At 40.0% G+C, this 27,269-nt stretch overlaps 2 protein-coding genes across 6 annotated transcripts in view; both read right to left on the reverse strand.

The window, feature by feature from the left end:
• Positions 1 to 840: 840 nt before the first annotated feature.
• Positions 841 to 13,731, reverse strand: LOC310691595 (butyrophilin subfamily 3 member A3-like). The gene is made up of 14 exons (XM_083471454.1): positions 13,083 to 13,731; positions 11,318 to 11,420; positions 10,923 to 10,994; positions 9,673 to 9,948; positions 9,061 to 9,159; positions 7,308 to 7,334; positions 6,914 to 6,940; positions 6,073 to 6,099; positions 5,686 to 5,712; positions 4,797 to 4,839; positions 4,606 to 4,658; positions 4,146 to 4,166; positions 4,021 to 4,047; positions 841 to 2,686 (listed from the first exon to the last, which is right to left on the reverse strand). The coding sequence occupies exons 2-14, from the start codon at positions 11,340 to 11,342 to the stop codon at positions 2,148 to 2,150; spliced, it is 1,263 nt and encodes a 420-aa protein (XP_083327580.1). The 5' UTR covers positions 11,343 to 11,420; positions 13,083 to 13,731; the 3' UTR covers positions 841 to 2,147.
• A 1,972-nt stretch (positions 13,732 to 15,703) lies between these two features.
• LOC310691947 (uncharacterized protein) overlaps positions 15,704 to 27,269 on the reverse strand; it is a 52,902-nt gene continuing 41,336 nt past the window's right edge. For 3 of the 5 annotated variants that reach the window (XR_014518617.1, XR_014518618.1, XR_014518620.1), the window contains exons 6-9: positions 20,829 to 20,912; positions 19,804 to 19,870; positions 17,633 to 19,231; positions 15,704 to 17,132 (exon numbers count right to left, since the gene is read on the reverse strand). Coding sequence is in view for 1 of the 5 variants with exons in the window: in XM_083472239.1 (XP_083328365.1) it covers positions 17,061 to 17,132; positions 17,633 to 17,664; positions 19,176 to 19,231; positions 19,804 to 19,870; positions 20,829 to 20,912; positions 23,375 to 23,665 (602 nt within the window). In the remaining 4 variants the exon portion in view is untranslated. Of the gene's footprint in view, positions 17,133 to 17,632; positions 19,232 to 19,803; positions 19,871 to 20,828; positions 20,913 to 23,374; positions 23,666 to 27,269 lie in introns of all 5 variants that reach the window. The other 2 variants (XM_083472239.1, XR_014518619.1) reach the window with 2 other exon arrangements.

Consider the following 27,269-nt stretch of genomic DNA (forward strand, 5'->3'; position numbering starts at 1 on the left):
AAATGGTGTATGCATGCTGTGTCTTGTGATCAATTATGCTGGGCGGGACTTATCTCTCCCTCCAATATTTTATAAAAGTGGGCACCCTTGGTCCTGTCACTCTCACTGGCATGCCGGAGAGGGCCTTCTTGGTTGCTCCCAGACTCAAGAACTCCCTCCCTGGAGGAGCTAGACAAGCTCTCTCCTTGTCCTTCCGCCAGCAGCTGAAGACCTTCTTGTTCCAACAGGCTTTGGGAAACTGACTGCTTTTAATGAAACGGCTGATGTTGTGATGTTTTTATTGAAATTATTTGTATGTTTTAAACAGATTTTATAGACACATATCATTTTAATTCTATCAGTGTTTAATTGTTTTTAATTATTGCTTTTCTATGCTTTTAGTGATTCTTGTTTTATCTGCAAGCCACCTTTAATTCCATTAGGGAAAAAGGCATGTTGTCAACAACAACAACAAATGTTCCTTCCCTTTTACATTGACTGCCTTAATATTTGGCTTCAAAGGTTGTGCTGTTCCTCATTCCCACCCATCCATCACTACATTGCGCATATCTTTTGCACTTAGAAGTTTCTCAATGTGTGTAGGCTCCCTGCATGATTTATAACCTCTGTTATTTTTCCTAGGGTTGAGCTAAATGTATGACCTTGCAGCTTTCACTACACTTGTCCTCTACATAAAAGTAAGGCAACAGTGGCGAACAACGAGCTTAGGACTTCCCATTCGGCCTGCAAGTCCACGTGGCCAAGCCACATCTATCTGCCCTATCTCTGAAGTCATATGTAACCATCTCTGCTTGCAAATTTATTCCAATTCATGTATGCAAAGGAAAAACTGTCAGAATGAGTTGATACAGGGCTGTCACGTTTGGTGAAAGTTTCAATTCTTTTTAGTAATAAGTAGTTCTGTCCCTAGTCATTGTTCTTTAATTTCCAGTAATAGGATTACTGATCTAAATAAAAATGTTGTAATCAGAATAAACTATCAAATAGCTTCTTCAAGGAGGAATATTGTTGCCCATCCCAGAAGTTACACCGTATGCCTGCAGTTTTTAAGTTACAGATTCTAAACCCACTGACAATTGTCTCATTTTTGCTTATGTAACCGACTGTATAAAAATTCCAGCACCTGATGAAAAAGGTACAAAGATATAACCAATATATTAGTACATATATTGTGTTGAAAAAAGTAGTGACATAACTGAAACAAGTAGTCCTCTCTGCTGTTTACAGTTGAAGACCATGAGACTGATGACTGCAGTCTGTGATATAACAGAGTAATTTCATATTTCATAAATCTTCTTTCAAATTTATTTATTTTTCTATTATTAATATACCAAGGGGAAAAACATATTCATATTATATATATATTTTATAAAATAACAATATACAAAATATTTTATTTTAATGATTACTATCAACAGTAGATTTCATACTACTTCTTCAGTTATTGATATGTACAGAATTGCTGACCAATCTATCATTTTCTCAATATAGCACCAAGGCTTGGTTCAGTGCTTGGTAGTGCATATTATATTTTTTTTCTGAAAAAGATCAGTTTTATCCATGAAATTTGGCATTTCAGAAATGTTTATAGTATCATGTGCTTTTGAGGCTGTGGGATGTTTTGCATATTCTGCAAACAAAACAAAATCCAACAATCTGGAAAAAACCCAAACCTGTTGCATATCTGAAGAGACAAGACACATTGGTAACTTGTGGCATGTGTTCTCCAGGGTCAAAATCAATACAAAAAAGCTAGTCCAAATGTCTGTGATTCTTTCTGTAGCTGAAAGAGCATGAAGGTTGTCTCATTTTTTCTGCTTCTAGAATGAACCTGTCTTCTTCTGATCCAGATCTAGTAACACCCACAACAGATACCTGCCCGTTGGTTTCTGTTTCCAGGATAACGCTCCCACCATCAATCACTTTAGGCTGGTTCATATGATTATCATCTGATGGGAGCAACATCTAACAATGATGACTTGCAACACAGGCAGAACACTGCAAAAGTTAGGCTTCCTAATGGAGAATTTACATTAACTATGAGTAATTAGGTGTAAAAAAAAATAAATCAAAATCAAAGGAGCAGGTGTAAACCAGTCCTTACGCAAGGTTCTGTAACATGTAGAAAACATGGGAAGTACTTTCTTTCACAGGGATATTAAACATTTAGGGATGCTTATTGGTCGGACTTTCAAGAACTTATCATCACTTCCAGGATTGAAGAATGGATACATTTCCTCAGAGAATCTATAAGGGATTGACCGAATAGGGCACATCTTCTGGACATTATAAAATGACAGCACTTGCTCATTCATATCCAGAAAAACACCTACAACTTCACATTCTTCATTCTGGCCATCAGTTAGGCTATTTCCTCCAGTGCAATGAAACTTACCCTGGAACCATCGTATACCAATATATCCCTCCTCCAGTGGCTTTTCCAGCTTCTCCTCTTCTAGCCTTTTTCTTGCAGTTATAGTAATTACTCCCAGCTCCCACTCACATTTGTCTCCAACCTCCACCTCCCAGTACATCTCCCCCTTACTAAACCGCTCATTTGCCACTGCAATCAGAAGTCCTTTGGGATCTTTCAGTTGTTCTAAGGGGGAATGGTTATATTTGACTTTATTCTTCTCTTTGATGATGAGTTTGGCATGTGTGCATTTTGGATCCAGAGTGACATCAACTAGATAGCAAGAAGGAAAAATAATGCCATTTACAAAAAGAAGATTGTTTCTATCTATATTAAACACAGGGATCTTTTTTTGTGTGAGGTTATTGCTTGTGACCCCTTGCAGTGGTATGGTGAACTATCTCTGACCCACCTCATAAACCACTGTCCAATTACATTCCACCACATCGTTGAGTATTACCACCATATGGAGTCTAATTTAATGCATTCTTGTGTTTATGCAGTTGTTGACTTCAGTGTAATATAGACAGAAACATACCTTTAAAATGATAATGTTGAACCCAGCATCAGCTTTTGAAATCAATGCTCTAATCTAGCTATTCGCTATATGGGGAAAGGACATCTGGAGTGTCCCTAAATACAAGGACTTTCTAACTTGGCACATTGATTGCCCCCTCAACTGATGTAAATTGAATTCTTATGTAGTTCTAGTGTACACTTGAAAACGTTGACAACATTAAAATAAATTCAACAGTGTAAATAAGTTTTGGTGGATGTAATAATGGAATACTGAATGGTTTAGTTTATGTAAAGTATGCAGGGATTTATGATATATGAAATGAACTATGGAAAGAGAAGTAGAGAAGTCATTGATATTTTAAGGATGCTTAAATGAGTATTCTAAATTGTAAAATAGAAAATTTAATAAAAATTATATATATAAAGAAAGTGCTTTTTCTGGGGGGACACAGGGGTACGCATACCCCTAAACATTTTGTTAATCTTTGTACTTTTGTACTTTTCACTGTATTTATTTCTCCCAATTTGAACTATAAAATTGTGATTTTCTTGAGTCAAAATGAGAGTACCCCTAAACATTTTTAAAGAAAAAAAGCACTGTATAAAGGGATTCTTATGTAGTTCTAGATTGGAGTGAAGACCAAAATAGTTGTTGCAATAGATTGCAATTGTTGTGGGGAGTTTATAGTTATCAGAATCACAGCAGATGAATAAGGGGAGTTTAACCCTTTTTGATTTTGCTGTGCTCCAGATGAAGATTGCTCCTCCATTGATGCTGCTTGCATTGGGAAGAAGGGTCTTGTTGGTGCCAAGATTCACAGCAACGAATATGCAGATAGCAGCTTGGGGGGTATGATTTTTGTCAGGAATTTTTGTCAAGGGAAGAGAGTTAAACTCCCCACCTGCCTGCAATAATTTATTAGTCTTCTGATATACTGATAATTATCACTTCCCAACACCACTATTTGTATTTTTAAAAATGGGCACACTAAATGCAAGGAAGCCTTTAATACTATACGATCTCATTTGGCATTGAGAATATAAACCGACAACTGCTAAAGGTGTTCTATATTCACAAATGATCATACCTGCACAGGACAATGCCCTCCTGAACTCTGCAATGTAAAACAATAGGTAATCGTGAGATTTGCAATGGTGCAACAGTTTACATTTAAAGAATGTAAGAATCAAAACATGTTTTGATCCAACTCACCTAGTTCATGTTCGGCTTTTGCTGTAAATGAAGATAATATTCAATCAGCAACTGTTTCACAAATGTCTTCTGACAAAACATAGATAATGTGAGTGTTTCAAGAAATCAGATGGAATGGCTTTAGAACTAAGCATGGAAAAATAAAGAAGTGCAAGGTTTTTGCTCAATTCTTCTTCAGTTGAAGCTGAATGTAGCCTGAGTTTAGGTCTTAAGTGTAGGTAATAAGTATAGCTATAGACCTCAGATCAATGCATAACTTCAATAAATAAAAAGACCTAAAGTGCAAATTAAAGGGGGGCACACTTTGAGGGTGGCTTTTGCATCCTGACTCTGGAATGCCTTATAACCTCTTAGTCAAACAGCAAGCTATATCCTTCCTGGATAGATTCACTTGGCAGAGAAAATAATGTTTCTTCCAGGGCCTATCTGAGGGCAAAAAGTACCTTAACAAGATACCCACTTTTCTTGTTAGTGACACTACTAGTTGTTTGCCCTGGCAGGTGCATTCTATGGCTTGTGAGTGCGGGGGGGGGGGGAATAGGAAACAAAGACAATTTAAACCTCATGAGTAAAAACAGCCTCTGGGTGAACACAAAACATATATGAGTGTTGCACCGTCCATCCACTCAGTCACATGTTACTGAATATTACTGAAAATCATCCTTACCGAATTTTTCTTGCACTTTCCTGAATTCTGCAAATGAACAAAATGAAAAGGATCAATATTTTATGAATACAAGCAAGGTAGGGCTTTTCAATTTGCCTTTTAGAATGTTTAAGATTAGCTTAGTCTTTTTTAGTTTAGTTTTTCTATACCTCAGAAACAATCAGAACTATCTATCTATCCATCCTAAAATTTAAGGCAGGTATTATTATCTAATTATATATACTGTTTTTAGATCAGATTTGATTTGCGGATATCAAAACATTTTGCACTACCTTAGAGATTTTTAAAATATTAAGCAGTTTAAAAATTATTATAAATACACCAACTTCTAAAGTAGTACAGTCATACCTCGGGTTAGAGTAGCTTCAGGTTGAGCATTTTCAGGTTGTGTTCCGCAGCGACCCGGAAGTAACAGAACGGGTTACTTCTGGGTTTTGCCACTTGCGCATGTGCAGATGCTCAAAATGACATCATGCGTAGAAGCGGTGAATTGCGACCTGCACACGTGCAGACGTAGGTTGCGTTCTGCTCAGGATGTGAACGGGGCTCCGGAACGGATCCCGTTCGCATCCAGAGGTACCACTGTATTTCCTTGGCTAGAAGGTGCAGCAATGAATTTCCTCTTCATATTTAGTGTCTACTAGACCATTCAATACAATCTCTATTTTATGATTAAATGTCATTGGCCTTCATCTGCCTAGCTGCCAGGTTCAAGCTATGGCAGCTGCAGCTGGAGAGAGAATCAGGCTGTAAAAGGAAGAGTGGCTGCAGCAACCCTGTCAGATGGGTGGGGTACAGATAAATTATTATTATTACAGGTATTATTATTAAGAATTTGATTAGTTGACATCCCTGCTAGTGCTGTGGAATTACCTTCTCCTGTTTCTTCTTTTACTTTCTCTGAATAATAAAAGAGTGATAGAGTTAGTCACATGGTGAGCAAAGTATTATTAAATTGTTAAAAATGTATAACAAGTGAAATGTACAAGTTGATGTTTCTGTTTTATCTGTAAGCTGCCACGAGTCCCTGTCAGGGAAAGAGGCAGGATATAAACAAATATAATAATGATGATGGTGATGATAATGTATTGACAGTGAAATTTTAAGTGTGGCACATGGATCTCCATAGCAGTTGTGCAAACTTCATTTCTAACTGTGTCTGGGAACATAAACACAGAATGATATCTGTGTGAAATCTACAATGAATGACCCCAATGTATTGTACCATTATGACAGGCAGAAACTGAATGGGACTCTTACCTAGTTCCCATTGAAGCTTTGCTTTTTCTTAAAGAGAGAGAGAGAAGAGAAATATTATTGTCATCTGTGGATAATGAGGGGGAACGCACATGAATGCACTGTGATTTGGAAGAGAGCTGTACTCTGAATTTCATTATATTTTTAGTGGGCCTTTCAAAGCTATAAACTAAAAGCATATCCTTAATCAGATTTTAAAGCCACATTTCAGATGTAACATTCACATTCAAATCAGCAAGACCTTTAAAGCCACTAGCATTTATTGGATCATGCCATATATCGAAGGAGAAGGGGATTCTATTGGGCAGCAGTGGTAACATCCAACTACAAAAGCTGGCCTTTGGGAAGTGGGGAATTAAAGATCTGACCCACTGGCAGTATCTCATCTTCCAGTTCTGGTTTGGGTTTTATATTCCAGAAAACCACCAGCTGATACTAGATAGATATCCAAGACACATACACAGGAAGTGTGTGCGCTTCATTATGAACGGGAGGTAAACATTTCTCTTTCAGTTCATAGATATTATCTACTGGCCTGTACTCAAATATTCTTCCCCTGCACAATATGCTAAAGCTCACAGTTGGAAACAAGCCAAGAGGACTATGCCATAAACAGTGGTGGCCCCAGATGCAGAGGGCAAGTCAAGCGGAGGGTGTAGTTCTAGCCCTGCACTCTTGTCCCAGACCATTTGCTCAGAGGCGACAGGCAAGTGAGGAAGAGCAGGAGCAATGCCATGGGATTCCAGTGCCAGGGGATGCCCAATGGTGCCAGTCATGGAAGTAAACATATTCAGGGTAATTCATATGCAATTTTAATAAGGACAAGTAGAAAATCCATGCTTACCTTCCTCTAATGCTAACGTTTCATTTTCTGCATATGGGGAGGGATATATTAGTATTATTAACATTTGTTCAGTGCACTTTACAAAACATTTGACTTACAAAATCTTAAAATGATGATCAACTTATAAAACATTTAAAATCCATATCACAGAATATCTAATTATCGGGTGAGTGTGCAATAAAAACACTAATATCTATGCTCTGTTATGTAATGTATGGAAACCCAGCCAGCTTTTTTGGGGTGTGTGTGTTAATAAATAATAAAACTATTATTACTTCAAACCTTAAAATAAACAATGTATAAACTTTCAGCCCTAGTTAGACTTTGCTCAGCCCCTTATTCCCCCTGTTAACGCAATCCCATTAATCATTCCATAAAGTGATACGGTGATTACCTGAAAAAGCAATCTTCCAACGATCGTCTGAAATAAAATAAAGAACAAGATTTTTAATATACTTTCTATTTTTATACGCATGTTCTTTGTTTATGGGGGAAACCACTCTCAGCATTATGTAACAATAAATGTTTGGTTCTGAGCAGGTGCATGCTTAACAGGAGACCATAGACAACCCTGGCTCTATGATGTGATGGTCTAAACCACTGAGCCTCTTGGGCTCACAACAGGGTGAGCTGGTGTTGCTCTGTCCCAGCTCCTGCCAACCTAGCAGTTCAAAAGCATGCCAATGCAAGTAGATAAATAGGTACCACTGTAGCGGGAAGGTAAAAGGTGTTTCTGTGTGCTCTGGTTTCCGTCTCAGTGTTCCGCTGCACCTGAAGCGGTTTAGTCATCCTGGCCACATGACCCGGAAATCTGCCTGTGGACAAAGGCTGGCTCCCTCAGCCTGAAAAGTGACATAAGGGCCGCAACCCCATAGTTGCCTTTGACTGGACTTAACCATCCAGGGGTCCTTTGCTTTTTTTTTTTTAACCTTACATGCCATTCTTGAGATTTTAGGTGCACACTTCTATGACAGAGCCAGTATGGAATGGTCTGGGCCAAGAGGATTTGCCTGAGGCAAAATGTACCATACCACATCTCAGTGTTGTGGCCGCTCACTGCCACTACCTGCAAGTACACCAGCATTGCGGTGGCCTGCCTGAGTTTAGGTCTGAAGTGCTGTGATGAAGTGGGTTATGGGGAGAGGGGAATGGAGGGCTGCCCTCTCCAAAGTCTCCAGGCTGCTGCTGCACAGCTGCAAAGCCCAAACGCTTCCTTCCTGTTTGCCTTTTCACTCAAAGTCTTTACTTGCTTTTCCTCCAGCACCACCACCAGGCTGCTAGCAATGTGGCGGCAGCAGTGGGCGATGCCTTCATTGGAGGCCAGCTCCACCACTGCTGTGGCTCCTGCTGCTTGAGGTGGCCATCTTACATTGCCTCATGGGCACAGCGGCCCTGGGTATGGTGGTGTCAGATTAGGCCTCCAGAGACAAGAGTTCAAATCCGGACTCACCCATGAAGCTCACTGGGTGGTATGTATGCGGCGGCACATCCATAATCATTGGCACATGCCCTTCTGGCCTGCACTATTTATAAAGACTTGAGGAATGAGGTTATCACCCCACTTTTATTGTCCATTCCGGGTCGCCCAGCCACTGCCACAGTGTCCTTTCTTTTGGCACCTGATCAAGATGAGAAGGTGACAGCAAAGGCTGCAAGGTTCTTAGCTGGGGCAGTTAGAATAAGATCCACTATTGGACTATTGATTCAAAACCCTAAAATGTATTTTATATAATTGACTTTTTATTTTTATTCTTTGTATATCATTTTTTTATTGTTATGGCCTATGGTTGACACAAATAAAGATTCATTCATGTATGCCACTATAAGCTTCTTGGAATAGAGATGGGATACAATTGTAATAATAACTACTACAACAATAATAGTAAAATTTTCGTTGTACACCTGACATGTGAACCAGCCCGTATAGAAAGTATGGAAGTGGGTGTAAACCTAGTTTTAGATTAACTTCATATTCTGAATTTTCTTGTTCTGCTTCTGGTTATTTATATACCCTAATGCACATCCAATCCATGTCTCTCTCTCCAAATCCAGAAACATGATGATAAAGATATCCCACACCCATTTAATGTCTCTCTCTCTCTCTCTGTGTCTTCATGTTCATGTTCTGGAACAATGGGAAAACTTACGGTTTAGTTTCAAATAGGTGAAAATTATGACATTGATGATAAGTACTGCAATGACGAAGAAGCCAACCATACAGAGGGAGGTGGAAGGGAAAAAGATATCTGTGAATAGAACAAAGTCAACAGTTAGAAGATCTTCTCTGCTTTTTCTTTCTTTCTTTTTAATTCGTCCATAGGAAACAATAAGCACAGATTAAACCAAGTTTCAAAATAATAATGATAAATAAATATAAATATCTACAGATAGCAGAAAAGACACCTGGCAAATTCTGCATCCATTGACGGAATTCTTTAGTTCAGATCAATGTGGAACCATAATGCGAGTTGAGCAACAATTCACGTTTCATGTTATATTTCAAATCTTTTTAGGATTAATTTTTCCTAGTCCCATGGACCATGTAGGAAAGCAACATTAAAGTAAATCCTACTCAGAAGACTGGATTTATTGTTTCTTTGCTCCTAATCCTCAATATGCATAGGCAACTTATTTCACTTAATAATGTTCCCTCAAAAGTTCATACTATTGTTAGGGAGCATTGTGAATATTCATTGTTAACATTGAGTTCATTCTACACATTCATCACCAGTTTCTATACAGCACCGTTTCTCATTCACCTGCAATTACAAGGGATGTTGATCCTATTGGTGTATTTGAAGATTTACTGGTGATTCTGCAGGAGACAGCACTCCCAGAACCCCATTCTAGAAGAACAGAATTTTCAATGCTGCTTTTGCCCAGAGTGGTTGGAGTAGCAGAAAGTTCCTGTCCTTTGCCATCCATCCATGACAGCTGCAGAAGCTCAGGAGATCTCACATTCTCAGATTTGCAGACAAGTCTGATCCCACTACCCTCATATTGGTCAAGAACAATCAAAGGGCTCGTACTGTTACCTAAAGAGATAGGAAGATAGTTCAGTGTGAAGCATAAACACCAATAAATATTTGGGCAAAATTTGTATTTATTTCTGTAATCTGGGTTACATAAAGCAATGATATTCAACTAGCGGTCTTGAAACTTGCATGCTAACCCAATCCTACCACCACTTAGTTTTTATAAAATAAATTGGAGAAGCAAACATGTTGTAGAAAATCACAAATGAGTCCTATGTTTTAGGGTAGAATTAATAGTGGTCACTGGGTTTGAAAAGATCAAAAAGTTCTAATATGAAGAACATAATGTTATCCACTATGTGAACTGCATAGCAGGAAAAAAACATTGGGCTCTGAGGTAACGCTTGTAAATTTCAAACCAACTCTGTTTCAAGGAATGTAGAAAACATTCTCTAGTCATTCCCACTTATAAGAAGAATCGTTTTGAGTGTGCTCAGAAATGATCACCTTTTCTGGTAACTGTGGCTTTCCTCGCCCTTAAAAGGTAGGCTTGCTTGGGGACAGAATTATAAGCTCAGTCTGAAGGATATTGAAACAGCAGTTACTGGAAAGGGCGATCACTTCTATGCAGGCTCAAAACTGCATAGACAGGAAAAGGTGAGCAAGACTGAACGCAAAACAGGTTTATTGATCACCAGGGGTTTGCACTAGATGATCATCAAGGTCCTTTACAGTTCTATAATTCCAACCCATTAATTGACTATTCACTGGATTAAATGTATGACCAGAAAGTCAAATTAGCTGTCTTCTTGAGACACTGAAGGAGCTTTGTATCACTTTTAGGTTCATTGTTAAATTGAAGGGTCATCTTTAATGTATTCTTTACCAATAAAAATAAAAGTCCCTCCAATTAAATCTTTAGTTGGTGACTGCAAATTAAATTGATTAAAGCTGACATTTCTAGTAAAAACAGAGCAGGGAACTGGCCAAGGCAATTACTTTTTTAAAAAAAACACACCACTCAGAATACTTACCAGTTGCTGAATAACTCATAATCAGGAATGGCAGCAAGTGAATGGCACTGTTCCTGGAGTTGGTGAGAACAGCTATGAAAGCAAAGAAGCATTTGAACATCAGTTTGGATAATTAAAAAATGTATAGGCAAAACCCACATGGAAAGGGAATGAGAGTGGAATTCAAGAGGAGTTCTGTTCTGTCACCAAGTTATTAAGGCTGTGATCCTGTACATTTCCATTCAGAAGAAAGCCATATTGAATTGAAAGAGACTTATTCCCAGGTGAGTTAAACTTTAGTCTCCTTTTGATTATAGTTCTCCAATTTTCCTTCACCACTTATCCCCACAATATTTGAGGTTTTCTGTGGGTAATTTTGCTGTGGTTTCTTTTGGAGAGATATAAAAAAATCTTACCGCCTAAAAGTAGAATAATATTCATGATGCGGCTTCCAGTGCATGAAAAGCGATATGCTGTTGTTCTTGCTGTAGATTTTTCCAGTTAATGATTAATCATACACTGAAAGGGAAGCAGTGAAAGGGAAGGGGAATTGCATGAGTTGTGCGCTGATATGTAGGTGAAAAACTCCCTCGCTAAGCATTCAGCAATGAGACTGGGATGATCAGACCACTTAAACAAAAAGCTAGGCTACAGTGCTGTTGTGACTCCAGAACAATTTTAAGACAGGGTTAGCTAAGCTGTGGGCCTCCAGTTTTTGCTGACTACAATTACAATCAGTGCTGACCATGGCCATGCCTGCAAGGTCTGGTTGCAGTTGGTATCTGATAATGTCTGGATGGCCAAAAGTTCCTCGTTTCTGATTTCAGATCTGAAACAGGAGAGGAGATTCTAAGTAGACCTGACTTGGGACTCAGCTACATTAGTCAAAATACAGCGTTCTAAATGTGTTATAACACTGTGACAGCGGATGGCGCTGTAGAGTTCGATTCTTCGGCAATGTGATTTTGCATTGTGAGCTTTACAACATGTTTTCCTGAAATGTTTTTTGATGTGTCTAGATCCAGCCTTGATCTTCTTAAAGTCTAAGAATTCATACAAACTCTTCATAAGGAGTTCTTACATTTAGGTGTAGGTGGTCCTTGGATGGAGAATAAGGACAGGCTGTGCCCAAACCACCTTCAAAAGGAAGGTGGCTACCAAAGAAAGCCCACCCCTACCAGCCAATCTTTCAGATTCAAGATATTAAGCAGCTTGCCCAGGGAAGGGGAAGCTGTGGCCTTCCAGATATTGATGGCTTCCATCAGCTTGAGCCAGCATGGTGAATGGTTGGGGAAGATTGGAGTTGTAGTACAACAGCATTCAGAGAGCCACATCTTCCCCATCCCTGTTCAAGCCCATTTGCAGTTTAAGGAAAACTCAGGAGGCAAAATTCTCTCCAACCCATCACAAAAAAGGAAACTTCCTCCCACCTGCCAGTTTTGTGGAATAAAGTGCAAAGGCAGAGGAAACATGACATGTACTAGACCTCACTTAAAACACATTAAAACTATTTGTATTTGCATTCTAGCTGTGTTGTTACCATAGGCTCCCACACCATGATATTTCTGTCTCGAGGTTTGATGCAGCAGTGGGATAAGTCCAAAGAAATGGTAAGTCCAATTAGCTGTTCTGCCAGGGAAGCCCTCAAGAATGCTTTTTAGTTAATAAAGGCCTTCTAGATGCCCAAATAGGTATCCACATGAAAATGAAGTTGAATTGCCCATTAAGAGTGCTTCACTTGGCGTTCATTGTTTCATTGCTTATACACCTGGCACCTGAGGCAGATAATCTGCCTCCCCAGCAGTAAAAATACAGTACAATAAAAGCGAATTAACAATTTGTTCCCACCATCTCTCACTCTATGTGCGTCCTCTCTCTCTCTCACACACACACACACACACGCACACACACACAAACCACTAATAAGTCATTTGCACAGCAGTTTCCTCAATTTGAGGTCAAAGTGCTAAAACAGAAATTTAGATAGCATCAATGAAAAAGGACAGGTGGTCTTATTCTGTCCCTTTATGCCCACAAACTCTTGGCTTAGATAGAAAACTGTTGCTCACATATCAAGAGAGGACTTTATTCAGCCTGTCTCCACAAGAGCCGATTTCCTGGAATTGTGTGCCTTACAAGAAAAGAGGCTTTCACTTTTAATCCACCAGGACAGAAACAAACCTGATTTCCCACAACCGCTCCTTTTCCAAGAAAGGGTGGCTTTTACACTGCTGGCACTTTCAATTTGTTTTGTGGTTTTCAGTTCCTGAACACAAACACACACCTGAAAGGAAAAGGGGAGTAACAGAGGTGCATTTTTTTCTGAGCTCAGAATGGTTTTGTTATCCAAAAACAATCAACAAAGGACTACCTCTTGCAGCTTCAACAGTCAGTTCCACGCCAGGAAATGCAACTGGCACCTTTTGGAACATTGAAGAGCAAAGAGAGAAACTTGTGCCAGAAACAACAACTAAAAGTTAGTGTTGATAATGTTAGCCCTGATGAATATTGTAATGCTTACAAATAACTTGGTTTACACAAAGTTTCAAGGTGCCAACGCCTTCACACGTCACTCTCAGGAGCTATCAGGATTTCAGGATCTTCACACAACCAGATGGTTTTATCAAGAAATTTTGGCAGCAGAGGGAGAGAGGAGGGTTCACCCTTCCTGATTTTGAATTATATCATGCGGCTGCCGGGTTAGTTTGGATTCAGGACTGGGTTACTCTAAAAGATGCAGATGTCCTGGACTTAGAGGGTTTTGATAACCGCTTTGGTTGGCACACATATTTGGTGTATGAGAAGGTGAAGGCTCATAAGGGGTTTTTGAACCATATAGTAAGAAAATCGCTTTATAAAATATGGGTTAAATATAAAGTCTATTAGAATCCAAAATCCCCTTGTGGACCTCACTGACAGAAGCCCTGACTGCAAAAAAGAAAAACATGAAAGGAGACTGGGCCACATATAGAATGTTGTTAGAAGAAAACAATAATAAACTCAATTTTTTAAAAAGAAATAAGGATATATCTGATGAACTGGTTACAATATTTTCAAATAAATGAGAGATTAAGTATGGTTAGAAAGAAAGTATTCGAGAATGCAACATCTAAATTTGAAAAAGAATTAATATAATCAAGGATGTACAATATTCTTCTCCAGTGGGAGGTAAAAGAGGAAGAAGTGAAAGGGGTAATAGTAAGGTGGGCCCAGGACCTTGGCTACAATATTTACACGGACCAGTTGGAGAAACTATGGAAGAAAGATATTAAGTTTACGGCATGCTATAATCTCAGAGAAAACATCATGAAAATGCAATATAGATGGCACCTTACCCTAGCCAAATTGGCTAAAATGTATAAAAAGAGATCAGAACTTCACTGGAGGTGTAAAAAAGGTACAGGTTCTTATATGCATATGTGGTGGGAATGCACGGTAATTAGAGAATTCTGGGATTCCATTTATAATGAATTAAAAAAACTACTCAGGTTCTCATTCTCAAAAAAACCAGAGGCCTTCCATTTAGGGATAATGTCATCAGAAATAAAAAATAATGGTAGACCACTCTTCATGTACATAACAACCGCAGCCAAGATTCTGGTGGCAATGAAATGGAAAAGTGAAAAGATTCCTACAGTAACTGAATGGCGGGTCCAAATGATAGAATATTTACAGTTGGCCATGATGACAGGGAGAGTCAGAGGATATCTGACACGGAAGATACACAATGAATGGAAAATATTTAAAGATTACTTGAAAAATTGTTGTAACAATAAAAATCTCCTGGCAGACCTTGATTGATTCTTGCAAGACGAAGGTGACAAATAATCAGATACTTTGGATAAGACTTAGGAAGACAAAATAATAGTATGATGCTGTGTGTAAAATAACCAAAATAAGTGACAGTACAATGGGTTTAATCAGAAGTCAATTTTATTTTCTCTTAATTTTTCTTAATTTTTCCTTTTTTCTTCTTTTCTTCTTTCTTTTCTGTAAATTAGTTATTGATAAAATTAGTGATTGGTGATGCAGATAATGTATAGTTGTGTATAATTGTGTTCAGTAGTATATTAGGGTGTGATGTGGGATGTTATGTAATTTTAATGTTGTTTGTCAAATAAAAAAAAATTGGCAGCAGGATTTCAATTATACATTATCAAATCCATCATGGATTAAATAGAAAGGGGAATTTGCACTGGACAGGAGAAGGCGGAGAACCTCCATGAGAGGCTTTAAAAAAAAATGACCATGACACATAACTCTGACCTTTATAAAGTTCGTAAGTAAGTCATTTTTGACTTACCAAACATGTGGTCTCTTTCTATGTTAAGGGAAGCAGGGAACTTTGGAGGCAACTTAGAAGGGGGTATTTTAAAGGTTTAACAGCCTATATTTCCATACTTTGCTGCATATTTTGTGATTTTAAATCTCTGTTGCAGTTCTCTTGCCAACAAGGTCTTGCCCCAAACCTGGACTAGGCATCTATAAAATTTTCCTTTTTATACCTATCTTCCTTTCACCAAACCCAAATTAACCAACACTGGAGGGACCCAGCCTTTTCCTATCTTTGGCTGGCGGAGAGAAACAACATGTCCCACCCCACCCCCTTCTGACTGATTGAGAGCCCACCTGGACTCAGTCTACCAGGAGCGTGATGAATTATCAAGGCATTGGCTGACAGAGGCAGTGGTGCCCTCCCCCAGTGGTGGTACCCCAAAGGGGTTGGCACCAAAGGCACTCTTTCCTTTGGGATGAGTCACTTTGAGGGGGGTTGGGGTTAAGCAAGGGCTCACTATGAAGTTGTTACAGTAAGTGCCACACTTTCAACATTTGAAGGGGGGAAGGTGCTAGTACCGCAAACCCTGGAGTTCCCCCAGAAAAACTGCTTGTTCCTCAACTCTGAACTCGTACTGTGTTATGAGTCAATTCCTATTGTTGTGTGGTGTTCAGGTCTCTACAGTACTATGTGCACATGAAGTATAGATAGGAAGCCCAGTTTCATTCATATTCATGCTGGAGGAAATTCCACTATGTTCAATGAGACTGAGTCATGCCCAAACTGGCAAGCATAAGTTACCCCTATTCCTGAACTGGCAGTTGATTGTGGGCCCAAGTATTGTGAATTAAGCCCTGAGTCACATGATCACGCTAGATTGCATTTGGAATAAGTGCATACCTCTCCTTGCCCCATCATGTCCCTACCACACCCTTTTTAGACTTACACGGGCTTATGTTTCACCAGTGGGAATTCATGCTCATATCTCCAGCTCAGCCAGCACAGGGAACCTAACCAGCATTGCCCTGGCTCAGCCCTGGGAAAATCTAACAACAACAAATTTATATGCCACCCATCTGACTGAGTTACCCCAGTCACTCTGGGTGGCTTCCAACAAATTAAAACACAACACATCAAACATTTAAAATTTCCCTATACAGGGCTACCTTCAAATGTCTTCTAAAAGTCAGATAGTTGTTTATTTCCTTGACATCTGATTGGAGGGTGTTGCACAAGGCAGGCGCAACTGCTGAGAAGGCTCTCTAAACTCTCTTATCCAAACAGATCCTGGGCTTCAACCGCACTGCTAATTTGGAATATAGGATAATCTCCAACATTCTCATGTGTGAAGGAGAGATTGATTACTTCATCTTCATATCTAACAAACCAATAGGCAAGTTACATTTGCCATGATTTCTATGCTTTCTATGATACCCATATTTATAGGCCTAGGATGTCAGCAAGCAGAATTCCCAGGTATTTCTATTGTGTTGAACAAACAAGTGTACCATAATTAACACAACAGAATGAACATCACTTTTGTCGTTCCATCGACCTGTGGTTACATCATTTAACGTTTGACATTACCAATGAAATTGCAATCAGACACAACCATGAGGATATGGTAGAATTTGAAGGTTACCGGTAAGTGCGTATAACAGTAGGAAAACAAATAAAGGATCCTTCATGGTTAGAGGCAGGAAAGAGTAAATAAAATAATAAACAGAAAATTGGATGAAAGTCTTCTCAGATCTTCTGGGGGCTGTAAAGCTTCCAAATTCCTCCAATTCTAGCACTTTCAAACTTCTTACATATTATCAATTCCCATAAATTGTCATGCATTGTGAGGATGCTGCATCGGCATGTGAAATGTTGGAGGTGTCTCAGGCAGGTTGCATGTACAATGGAGTAACAGATGCATAGGTTGTTGTTTCTGTATTTCGGGGTGGTGATCGCTTGGAAATTGGAAAAAAAATAGTTACCTACTGATATTGGCTTTTTGGCAGAAGTAATTTGGGGTCAATTGTTGTTATGACAAGAAAAAACTGTTCACCTATCTGGAATATATTTGTAGTTTTATACAGTATCCCAGGGTTCTTGGTACATAAGTGCACCCAGAGGGGGTATGAGTGGGGCAGGCTACAATAGTCCACTTCCTTGGGTAATAACAGGCCAATGCAGAGCTTGTCTGAGGCTCATGGAGGAAGTTTTATTAGAATAAAGTTCTTGGCACAACAGTGTAAGTCCCGCAGGCCCCTGGTGCCCCCCCCCCAGCCAGCTTAGCCCTCCGAGTCCAGGGGCAAGTGTACTGGACAGCCTCCTACCCCTGAACAGTCCTGGGTTCAGGGGTAGGAGGCTGTCTGCTACACTTTATAAACTAGTCAAAGTCAGAATTGAATATGGTCTACTGTACCAAGACAGATCACCCCAGATTTGGCTGAGACATTTTACTCACCACTGTTTGATGGAGTCCCGTAAGTGTGGCATCTGAAGACAAATTCACAGTTAGTCTAGTCGCATAGTACAACTTCAAGGATGTGTATAAGTATGTGTACTTATGTGTATTGTGTACAATTGTAACATGTATCAGCCTTTTAGGAGTGGTTCATCCCTGATCACCAGGCTCTTTCTTGAAGTTATCATTTGCTTCAAATACAACAATGCCCACGCAGCTCCTCAAGGACCATTGCCATCACTGACACCTCCTGTCAGTCCTGCTAGTATTGAGCTTCTCCAGGAAAAGGTGTCTGAGAATCAGTCAGCACTGACCCAAACATACCTCACAGGCCCCATTCACTCACCCTAGAGCCAATTTGCTTTCCCAGTTTGCTTTTCCAGAGCAGAAATACCTCTCGTTTGCTATGTCAATACTTGTTTCTGTCCTACTCTTCATAAGGAAGAGGCAGAGTGTGTGTAGCTTCTTGGATCAATGTCTCAGCCCACACTAAGCCATACAATTCATCTGCTGTACCTTTACTCTTGTTTGCCTGGGTATCACCCAGGTCTATGCGTTAATGGGTTTGGCAGAAACAGAAAGTTTGAGTTCTTCATTCAACAACAAGGGTCAGGAGTGGAAAGGCATGTTGGCTGGGTCTGATGAGAGTTATAATCCATCAGTGTCTGGGTGGTTGTGCTATCCTGAGAATGCATCTGACTAAGAGGTCATGGAGGGCAACAGAAACAGTTGTATACTATAGGCCTTCAAAAATAGCTCTCTGGAAATGAGTAACACATTCAAATTCAGCGGTTCTGGTAAAGCTACATTGAGAGAAGCCTTCCGAAATGGCTATGTGGGCGTCACTGTTTGTTGAATGCGTCATGTGGGTTAGGAACCACAGTGAGAGCATTCTCTCCCACAGCCCACAACTTCTATTTATAAGCCTATTCTACCAAATAATGTATTACAATTTTTGTAGGTAAGCATGAACCAGAAGCTTCACTGAGTTAGAAATAACTGCAGAAAAATCTAGTTTCTCCTGGAGACACAAGGGTTTGCATCTGAGGTCATTGGAATGCAGCTGTATAACAAAATAAAACCATTGTACCTTCCATTAGGTTTGGAGAGTGAAAGGATTTTTAAAAACTTAATTAAATTTGTGGTTTTCATGTTCCAGAACATAATATTTGTATCCTAAAACTAAATACTGCCTTTCACACAGAAACCTCCAAGGGATTGTATAGCAATACTAAAAAGTAACACCTGAATTCAAAGTTCTTAATCCTTCATTTTAGATATTTCAAACACATTTTACAGTCACGTGATTAGCTGAAGAGCATAACTGTCTTCCTAGTTTTTCAGCAGAAACGTGTATATACTCGTTTTTAGAGTATTTTCCCACAGTCACAAAGTCTGCAAACTTAACTATTCAGACCAAAAAATATAAAGCTGCTAAACATTCTGCAGATCCTCTGATTGTGTGCTAGACTTGTGGCATGATTCGTGATGGAACTGTGGTTTTCATGACCCACAGTCCAAAGGGAGAAAAGAATTATCTTACACTGAACTTCTTCAGAGGCCAGGTTTCTGCTATTGTCCTTGACTGCAGTTTCTTCCCTAAGAAAAACAAGAGACAAATGCATTTGTGATGCTGCATATTTACTGGTTCTGTAGGCAGAAAGCCTTTTCTGAGAAGGATGAGATCTGCCTTCCTTCACACAACCATGAATGATACAAAATGCAGGAGATCTGAATTTTAAAACTTGGTTTAGTCACATGAAGCTTTAAATCTGATAAGAGCAGAAGCTTCAGTATAAATGTTTAGGCAACAGCAGAAGGCTCTTGTTAGTTCATTCATGTATTTTCTTCCCCTGTACCATGTCTCTGATCTAAATCCGTCTGCTATTTGTCCAACAGTGGCAGTGGGGAGATGCAGGAACCTTGCCAGAAAACAGCTTAGGAGAAAGTGTAAAAAACAAGAAACAAAAATCCCCACACATTCTCAACAATAGGGCTGAACAAAGAACATAGTGTATGAAAAAATATTGTTTTGCTATGTTAACAATGACCTTGTTTTTGGAGTGCTTGAAATAAATTCCTGCCTTCTTTCTTTCTATGCTGCTTTGAGCATATTTTTTTTGTGGAAAAGCGGCATACAAATAAAGCAAATGAAGAAATGAAAATCTTACACATAATCAAAAGGAATGTGCTCAGTGTTGACTCTGTCCTGCCTTGAAGATAGCTGATGACACAGCACTAAAACAAAAACAAAAAAGAGAGGCAAAGAAGCTGTCATAAATTAGGTATTTCAAAGGCGGAATTGTCATCTGGATGTAATTTCCAAAAGGCGGTGTTTGGGGGGGGGGCGTTTTTGTAAAGAAAAGAAAAGAAAAGCTCAACAACTTCAGGGGTGGTTTTTGGTTTTTACTTTTTGGCAACCCTATCACAAAATTTTACCCACAGCGCCACCCGCCACCCGCGCCGAAGAATTGATGCTTTTGAATTATGGTGCTGGAGGAGACTCTTGAGAGTCCCATGGACTGCAAGAAGATCAAACCTCTCCATTCTGAAGGAAATCAGCCCTGAGCGCTCACTGGAAGGACAGATCGTGAAGCTGAGGCTCCAATACTTTGGCCACCTCATGAGAAGAGAAGACTCCCTGGAAAAGACCCTGATGTTGGGAAAGATGGAGGGCACAAGGAGAAGGGGACGACAGAGAATGAGATGGTTGGATGGTGTTCTTGAAGCTACTAGCATGAGTTTGATCAAACTGCGGGAGGCAGTGGAGGACAGAAGTGCCTGGCGTGCTCTGGTCCATGGGGTCACGAAGAGTCGGACACGACTAAACGACTAAACAACAATCACAAAATTGGAAGGAGGGGGCAGTTCCATGAAGGAGGAGTGGCAGTTGAAGCCACTCCTCTAAATGCACACTCCTCTAAATGGATACAATTTCCCCTAACAGAATTCAGTTTCGTACTTTCTTTTTGCTAACATATACATGTTTGTGCACAATTTCTCCCATACCTGTGCATGTGCATGCACACACACATATATGCACACACATAGAAAGTAAAGACATTTCTGGTTGGAGACTTGCATTGCAAGTGTGTGTTTTGAAGGAAAGCTGAGTTTCAGTTCAAATGTTGTTCCTACTTGAAAAATCAACCCTTTTCGTGGTAGATTATCATTGCTTCAGGTTACCAGCACTCACCTTTCTTGACCAAAAGGTAGATCAAAAGTACCAACACCAGGATGGTAACACCCACAACTCCATATATAATTTTCTGATTTGACCCTGTCAAAAAAGAAGAGCAACCTGAATTAGATCAAAGAAGAATGAGCACTCACACTTTACATTGTGGGTGCCCTTTGCGGGATCGCGCACGGTGCTACAGTTCCCAGGGAACATACTGGCAAACAGGGACTGGCCTGCCTCTCAGCATTATTAATTGGAGGTTAATGTGCAGCCTCAGTAATCAAGTTTCTTGCTGGGAGTTGAGGCCAGTCCCATTTATAAATAGGGGGTGAAGCTGAAAGTAGCCAGGCAGTTGGCCCAGGAGATTCTCCCACCCTCCCCTCCCTTTGTTTAATGTTTTCTTGTTTGCAGGTTAACTTTTTCTTACTGTTTAGTGGGTACTGCTATGGTCTTTGATTGGTTGCTGTTGAAGGATTGGGAATAAATTTTCCTGCATTGGCAGGTTTTGTCTTCCCTATAGCAATTCGTCACAACTTTGGTGGTTATGGCCTTGGGTGGAATCCTTTAGTCTTATTTTCCCTATGGGGGGTGATCCCAGGGTTCCCTCTTAAAGGGGTTATATAATGGGTGTCACTGGCTATACACTGAAAGGTCGTCAGTGAACTACATGTGGGGATATGGGCTGGGCTGCTTGTGTGCACATACATTTTGCAGTGCCCATATCACATTTGCCCTGATGTGCCCCAGTTCCCCTGGCTGGGGGGGGGGGCGCTGGGAGGTATACACGCCCAAGGCCTAAGCCAAGGTCTTCTTACATTCGGAAGTTTAATAAAGTTGTGGCCTAATTTTAATTCCATAACACATTGTGAGAGTCTTTGTTCCTTTCCTATGATCCTTGGGGGCTGTGGCTGTTGTGGCCTGGTCACGCAAAAAAGAGTCTTCATTTGGTTTCCCTCACAAAGCCAAAATTGGCCCCACCTAAATCAGGCTGGGATTGCCATATGTCCTGAAAATCCCAGATATGGAAGGAAATCAGATGCCTAAAAAGGCATCCTGGGGGAATTTTTGAATTTTAAGCGATGTCTGGATTTTCCTGTACGTGTAGCAACTAGGTTTTTTTTGGGGGGGGGTCTGCCCCCCCGAGCAGCAGAAGAAATGTCCCCCATTACGTGGGAGACCCAAAGGGTGCTTGTGCCCCCTGACTCCCCACATGCAGTAGTACCAACTGAGGAGTAGGAGGATGGTGGAAAATAAATATGACTTGGTTATCCTGACCTCATCTTCCTCCCCCCGTGTGTTTTTTGGAGGAAGGCTAGGGTGTCAGGAATTTTACTTTTTGAAATATGGCAAGCCTAAATCAGGTATTACTCCTCCCTCATGTTTTTGAATAAATAAACTATTTATCCATTTTCCTCTGTACAGTGACACCTCGGGTTACATACGCTTCAAGTTACAGGCTCCGCTAACCCAGAAATAGTACCTCGGGTTAAGAACTTTGTTCAGGATGAGAACAGAAATTGTGCTCCAGCAGCATGGCGGCAGCAGGAGGCCCATTAGCTAAAGTGATGCTTCAGGTTAAGAACAGTTTCAGGTTAAGAACGGACCTCCGGAACGAATTAAGTACTTAACCTGAGGTACCACTGTATAGCCAACTGGCTTGATTGATGGCAATCATTGGTCTTTGTCAAAAATGGAGAAAAATTCAGACATTGACATCAATAGTGCTATCAAAATTTCTACAGTGACAAAAATATTCTATTATTGTGGTCTCAGGGTATTAATGATCTGTGACAGGAAATGATAAAAAATATTTTCTTTTCATGATTGTGCTTGAGTAAATTGCATTATTTTGTTTCTGTGTTAAGATTTAAAATGGCATACTAAAACAAACAATCAAACAAATAAACAAATAAGTAAGTAAATATTTTTACTCAGTAATGCTGCTTATGTACCATTGGAATATAATGTATATATTAATGTGCATCATTACAATTTGAACTAAATTCTTTCATTTGAACTAAAAATCACTGGTTATGACTAAGAGCCATTCATTTCATTGGGCCTACTCAAAGTATGACGTAGCTGGATGGAAGAACACATGTAACCTTTCATGCACTCTTTAGAAAAACATGATGTGCCAAAAGGAATGAAACAGGGTGGATTTAGGCTGATCTAAGCCCCATCCCTAGAGGCTAGACACATAAATCATGAATGTTTTTGATAAGCTGCCTAATAGCAATACCTCTTTTTTAATAGGCCATTAAACAGTGTCCCTGGAGAAGTGCTATCATCTCTATGCTATTGGCCAGATTCTCCAACATTGGTTGCATAGGTGCAAAACAGCACCTATTTTCATTTAGATAAATATATGAATGTGCTCCCGGGAAGTCTGAACATGCTCTGTGGCTATGATTAACTGTTGTGGTGGGGGCATAGAAATGGACTGTGCTGAAATATGGCATGGCTGACTAGCTGGAACTCTAAACAGAACTGTTCCACCATGCAACATTCTCTTGCAGGTCCCTTGCAGGTTCCTAGTCTGATCATTTCTACAATCTTACCTGACTGGAGAATCAGATCCTGAGCAACACTGAGGGCAGAAGTCTTCTCTTGGTTCTTTGCATCCTTCTGCTGGTAACCACAGGAATATTGGCCAGTATTCTTCGGCAATGCATTTACGATGTATCGAGCATTTTGAGATGTTGCTTTCTTGAATGAAATAGGAGCCCCATCTTTACAGAAAAAAAATCTGGTCACCATGACCTCTGATGGAGCCGTACAGAGTACTGCAATAATTTCCCCTTCAGGAACCGAAGTTGCGTTCAAGAATAAATCAGGAGCAGGAAGTTCACCTAGAGAACAAATGAAAGAAATAAAGAGCATAAGTGAATGCAGAGAGTAAGTGAAAATGTAGTTGCAATGGACCAAATCAGATTGCTTTATCACCATTATTTTGTCTTGCTGTATTGCTTTTTAGCACTTTTTTTCATAATTGTGTCTTGTATACTGCCTTTAATTATTTCTTTTTGGGGAAAGTGGCATGTCAGTGCTCTATTCTGTTTTTTTAATTTAAAGTATTTAATGCCGCCTCAATTTTCATTTAGAAATTTGGGGTTGTAAACTCTCAATTTAATTATTTAAAAGGTATAGAAGATCAATAATTAGGTGAGCAAAAAGATCCAAGATGGCGACTGAGACAGCAGCCTAGTCAGAGCTCCTGCTTTTAAGTAGTTTTTAGCCATTTCCTGATTCTAATCGCACATTTTTAACATCTTAATGGCTGCCTTATTGCCTCTCCTTGTTTTTAGTTTATTGTTGTATTGTTTTACTGCTCAACCTGACTTACCCCAACAATCGACGCCTGATGAAGCCTGCCTCTGTGACTGACCTGCACTTTTGTCTACTGGCTAAAATTTTGGACTAACACATTGCTGCAAAGACTCGACTCCAGCTTGGTAGAACTCTGCTAACTTTACTGGAATGGCTGCCAGAAGGGAAAAATGAGGCACGAATAGCCGAAACAGCATAATTGGGACTCACAAATCCTCTAAAGCAGAGAAGCAGCTGAAAATCGACATCTTCATCCCCAGATTGGAAACCAAACAAATAATAAGTAACGATGTCATGGGAACCCCCTCCCTTTCAGGGAGGCAATGAGACAATCCTACGCAGAGATTAGGAACAAGAGGGGTTCCCCCTATCCCAGATGCTGGCCCACCCATCTCTTTAGAACAAGACAGTGGAGGAGCTTGTATTAAACAGATTTCTAACATACACCCCTACCAAGAAATTTGCCTAATGTCTGCAGAAACCATGGTCTTAGTTCTTCAAAGACTGAATGAAATTCTGACTAAATTAGTTAATATAGAGGAAAATTTGGACATGTGCTCCCCCTCCACAAACTCTCAAATGGTTAAAAGGATGACAAGGCACAGCTGCTTCATCGATCCAACAACCCGAGTCCCGGATGTAACAAGATCTTGCCAAGTCCTTCAAAAGAATCAGATAATGCTCGAGATTCACCTCAATGTGCACAGATGGGCGTTACACAGGTCAATCATGACACCCCTATCCCAGCTTCTGAACTGCCACTATCAAAATGTAGATCTGGAAAAAATCTACTTTCTGCCCAGCATATGAAATACTATATGTTTACTTATCACTTTTAGCAAACCAGCCCTCCCATCCCGACTTATGCAGAAGAAAAACATCTTATGGCGGACTCACTCCCTTCCCCTTCAAGGATGAAACAGTGAGACAGCTTATCTCTGGCAGAGAATCACAGCCAATGTTGAAAAGTGAAACTAAATTAAATAACAGAAATGCCAGTTGCACGAAGGGGGAGAATAAAACCCTGAGTTTAGAACTACAAGAGCTGAAGAGGAGATTAGTAAGCATAAAGTCTGAAATTTCAACTCTAGACGTAAGGACACTGGAACTGTAAACACAACATTTAAATATGACCAATAGCTCCCCATCATGAAGAAGGCCATGTGTGCATCTGACTGATCTCTTCCCAAGTGACAGAGATGAAGAGGGGGACTCTGACAACCCTGACACTCCCATGTTAATAACCTTCAAGGAACCCCATGTCGCCGACAGACAGTTGAAACCACACAATAGTACCCAGTCTACACATGGACTTTTGCCTAAGGCCTCCAAAACTCACAATCCAACTGGTGCCCAGATACTCACCGTTAAACAGGAGGACCAGTTTCCCCACTACCTCTCTGGCAGAACAGGACAAATGAGGTCCCTGCTCAGGAAGTTGGCTCTTTGCTAGTCAAAGATCCCCACTTTGCAGCACATGCCTCCCTAATACTTCCAAAGGCACAGAAGGAACTAACCATCCCATGAGGGAAAGAGGGACTGACAGCCAACAGGCCAGCATAAGGTCACCCTCCAAACCTGGAATGTAGCCAGATGGGCTGCATCTATCAGGGGTACTTGCTTCACTGATTTTCTATCACAACATCACATCATCTTGATTCAGGAAACCTGGGCCAGGGATGACATATCATTAAATGGATATAATTCCTTTACAACCGGAGCTGAACCAGGGAAGAGGCTTGGCAGAGCAAAAGGGGGGTTGGGGACCCTTATCTCTACCAACATTGGCTCTACACCAAGGCCCCTCCCCTCCCTTAAGACACTTGCCATGGCTACTATGCTCCACCTCAATGAGAAGGCTCTACTATTTATAAATGCCTACATGCCCCCAATGTGCCAGAAATCTGATATCAGAACCCAATGGAGTGAGCTGGAAGGATACGTTGCAGACCTCATCCTACAGAACCCTAATGCAGCTCTCTTCTGGAACATCATAAGGCTCTCCCAACCTAACAAACCATTAGTGGCAGAATCCTATATCCCGTCAAGGATTTGGGAGACACGTTTTCAGGAACTCTACAGGGATAGAGCTGATGGGTAAGGCCAAATTCCCAAAAGCATAGGGAACCTCCCAAAGTAGGCCCCAGTAACAACAGGAATTGAGCAGCGGCGGCGCGGCAGCAGCAGGAGGCCCCATTAGCTAAAGTGGTACCTCGGGTTAAGAACAGTTTCAGGTTAAGAACGGACCTCCAGAACAAATTACGTTCTTAACCAGAGGTACCACTGTATTACATAGACATACGGGCCAGGTTTATCCTGCCTATCCTGCAAAAATCCTCAGGACGTACAGAACAACTTAACATCTCCCTACTACTCCAGGATGAAAACCCAGATGTCACATACTCAGTTGCCATGATGGATATTCACCGAAGGATGGTTTGTGTCACAAACCAGTCCTAAACTGACGGCCCATATTGCAAGACCTGTCTTCCCTTAAGTTTTGCTTCTTACAGTTGTTTAAACTGCATGTTTTTATTTCTTTATTTCTTAGCTTTTATCTGTTTTAATTATCAGTATTCATCCATTATCAGTGTTTAATCTAATGTTTTATTCATATGTTTTATCCTATGCTTGTTTCTTCGTCCTTATTTGCTCTAACAATTATCTGTTTAAATCCTAACCACTATTTTATTATATGTTTTTCTTATGCTGTTGTGACCGTAATAAAGTTCATTCGTTCATTCATTCATTCAAGAGCGTAAATGAATCCAGAGAGTAAGTGAAAATGTAGTTGCTATGGAGGGTGAACATTTGAATAATCATGTAGAATTAGATTGTTTTATCACCATTAGTTTTGTATTACTGTATTGCTTTTTAGCACAATTTTTCATAATTATTTATTGTATATTGCTTTAAATTATTTCTTTTGGGGGGAAACTGGCATACAAGTGTTCTACTCTGTTTTATTTATTTAAATTTATTTATTTATTTATTTTATTTAAAGCATCTTAACACACCTCAATTTTTATTTAGAAATCTGGGGTTGTAGACTCTCAAATTAATTATTAAAAGGGTATGGAAGATGAATACTTAGGTAAGCAAAATATATCTTACGAGGCAATCCTA

Source organism: Podarcis liolepis (genome assembly GCF_965112155.1).
Source record: "Podarcis liolepis genome assembly, chromosome: 13".
NCBI lineage: Eukaryota > Metazoa > Chordata > Lepidosauria > Squamata > Lacertidae > Podarcis > Podarcis liolepis.